General features: G+C 60.7%; 1 protein-coding gene across 1 annotated transcript in view; it reads left to right on the top strand.

The window, feature by feature from the left end:
* Positions 1 to 772: 772 nt before the first annotated feature.
* HACD1 (3-hydroxyacyl-CoA dehydratase 1) overlaps positions 773 to 2,103 on the top strand; it is a 28,048-nt gene continuing 26,717 nt past the window's right edge. Inside the window, exon 1 of the mRNA XM_023223237.2 lies at positions 773 to 1,055. Within this exon, the coding sequence (XP_023079005.1) occupies positions 799 to 1,055 (257 nt within the window). The 5' untranslated portion in view covers positions 773 to 798. The remainder of the gene's footprint in view (positions 1,056 to 2,103) is intronic.

The following is a 2,103-nucleotide window of genomic DNA, read 5'->3' on the forward strand; positions in this document are numbered from 1 at the left end:
GTAGCTCCAGCTACTCAGGAGGCTGAGGCAGGAGAATCTCTTGAATCAGGGAGGCGGAGGTTGCAGTGAGCCGAGATCACACCACTGCACTCCAGATTCTAAAAAAATAAATCATGCAAGTGGGACGGTCTTCTCACTGTTGGACTACCTGTTGGACTTGCTGGTAAACGGGAAACAGGGCGAAATGGGCGTTTCTTCCCCAGAAGCTCTTAAGAATGAATGAAGGTTTGACCCAGCGCTGTGGCTCAGGCTTGTAATCACAGAACTTTGGGAGGCAGAGGTGGGAAGATCGCTAGAGCCCACGAAGTTGCAGTGAGCTATATTCGAGTCACTGCCCTCCAGCCTGGGAGACAGACTGAGACCGTGTCTCTAAAAACAAAAGAATTGGCGGCGGGAAGATCCCGCTCCCTGCCTGCGCGTTGAGAAACTGTCTTACAAAAGGCCAGACGGGCAGAGCCACGCCAAGTTCAGGTGCATTCCTTGTGTCGTCCCCACTAAATACTCGCAGGGCGCGCATCGCCAGGGCTCAAGGCGTCTGGGCGTCTCTAGGAAGAGGCCCCTGCAGCTAGTGAGGCGGGTGCCCTTTCCTCGGGAGCGGAAACTACAGCGCCGCCTGGAAAGCGTGCTGGGGCTCGCGGGTCCTGGATCCCCCTTGCGGGGGCGAGGCGTTCTGGCCCCCCAGCGGCGCGCACTCCCAAGGGGCGGGGCGGGGCGGGGGCGTGGCGGGCAGTGGCCGGGGGCGTCCGCTCCTCCCCCTCGCGGTCGGGCTGGCTCCGCGGAGCCCCCTGCGCGTGGCACATGGGGCGCCTGACTGAGGCGGCGGCAGCGGGCAGCGGCGCTGGGGCTGCGCGCTGGGCAGGGTCCCCTCCCACGCTCCTGCTGATCTCTCCCACGTCCCCCGGGTGCACGGCCACCATGGCGTCCAGCGACGAGGACGGCACCAACGGCGGCGCCTCGGAGGCCGGCGAAGACCGGGAGGCCCCCTGCAAGCGGAGGCGCCTCGGGCTCTTGGCCACTGCCTGGCTCACCTTCTACAACATCGCCATGACCGCGGGGTACGCGCGCCGCGGGGCGCCCTCGGCCCTCCCCGCGCCGCGGTCCGCGGAGGTTCCGGGCTCAGGGGGCGCGGGCCGGGGTATGAGGGGCGCGGGGGGTGCGGGCAGCGGCCGTGGGGGAAGGGAGCTGTCGCCGCGGCCACCGCCGGGGTTGAATGGAGCGGGCGGGGGGGCCGGGCCCTGCGCTCCGGGCATTGCCTAATACGGTGCACGGCGGGGCGCTGGCCGGAGGTTAAGTATAGACCCGGGCAGGAATGCGGGGCCGGCCCGCGGGGGAGGCGGCTGCGGCCCGGGCGCCGCTGCCTTCGCTGCTGTTGAAGGAGCGCCCTGCCCTGGCCACCCGATGGTCTCCAGAGCGCGGAGCCTCATGCTGCGATCACTGGGCAGAGTTTTCTCCGGTTAATTTCACCGCGACTTTTTTTTTTTTTTTTTTTTAAAGCACAGCACGTCCTAGAACTTGTCACTTTGGACGATTTTGAAATAACCAACCCCTTTATCTCAGCCTGGAGCTCCTGCCCAGCATCTTTATGGCCTCAGACTCCGTGGCTGATACTCTGGACCTTGATTTTTGGCTTTGAGTATGACTTGCAAGTTAAGGTTACACAATGACTGTCGCTCTTCGCAGAGCTGTCAAAGTGACTTCTGTGTCAACTGCTTCTCAAAACCTGTTGGGAAAATGCTTTTCTGTTTCTAATTGCACTGCCTTTTAAAAAAGTTATTTTCCCATTATCACTCGAAGTATTAACTTATGTAAATGCGAGGAAAAGTTTAGTATTTTTTTTATTTTTATTTTTCATTTTATTTTTTGAGACGGAGTCTCGCAGTGTCGCCCAGGCTGGAGTGCAGTGGCACCATCTCGGCTCACTGCAAGCTCCGCCTTCCGGGTTCATGCCATTCTCCTGCCTCAGCCTCCCGAGTGTGAAACCCCTGTGAAACCCCGTCTGTACTAAAAAATACACACACACACAAAAACTAGCCCGGCGAGGTGGCGGGCGCCTGTAGTCCCAGCTACTCGGGAGGCTGAGGCAGGAGAATGGCGTAAACCCAG

This window comes from Piliocolobus tephrosceles, chromosome 9 (assembly GCF_002776525.5).
Source record: "Piliocolobus tephrosceles isolate RC106 chromosome 9, ASM277652v3, whole genome shotgun sequence".
Lineage (NCBI taxonomy): Eukaryota > Metazoa > Chordata > Mammalia > Primates > Cercopithecidae > Piliocolobus > Piliocolobus tephrosceles.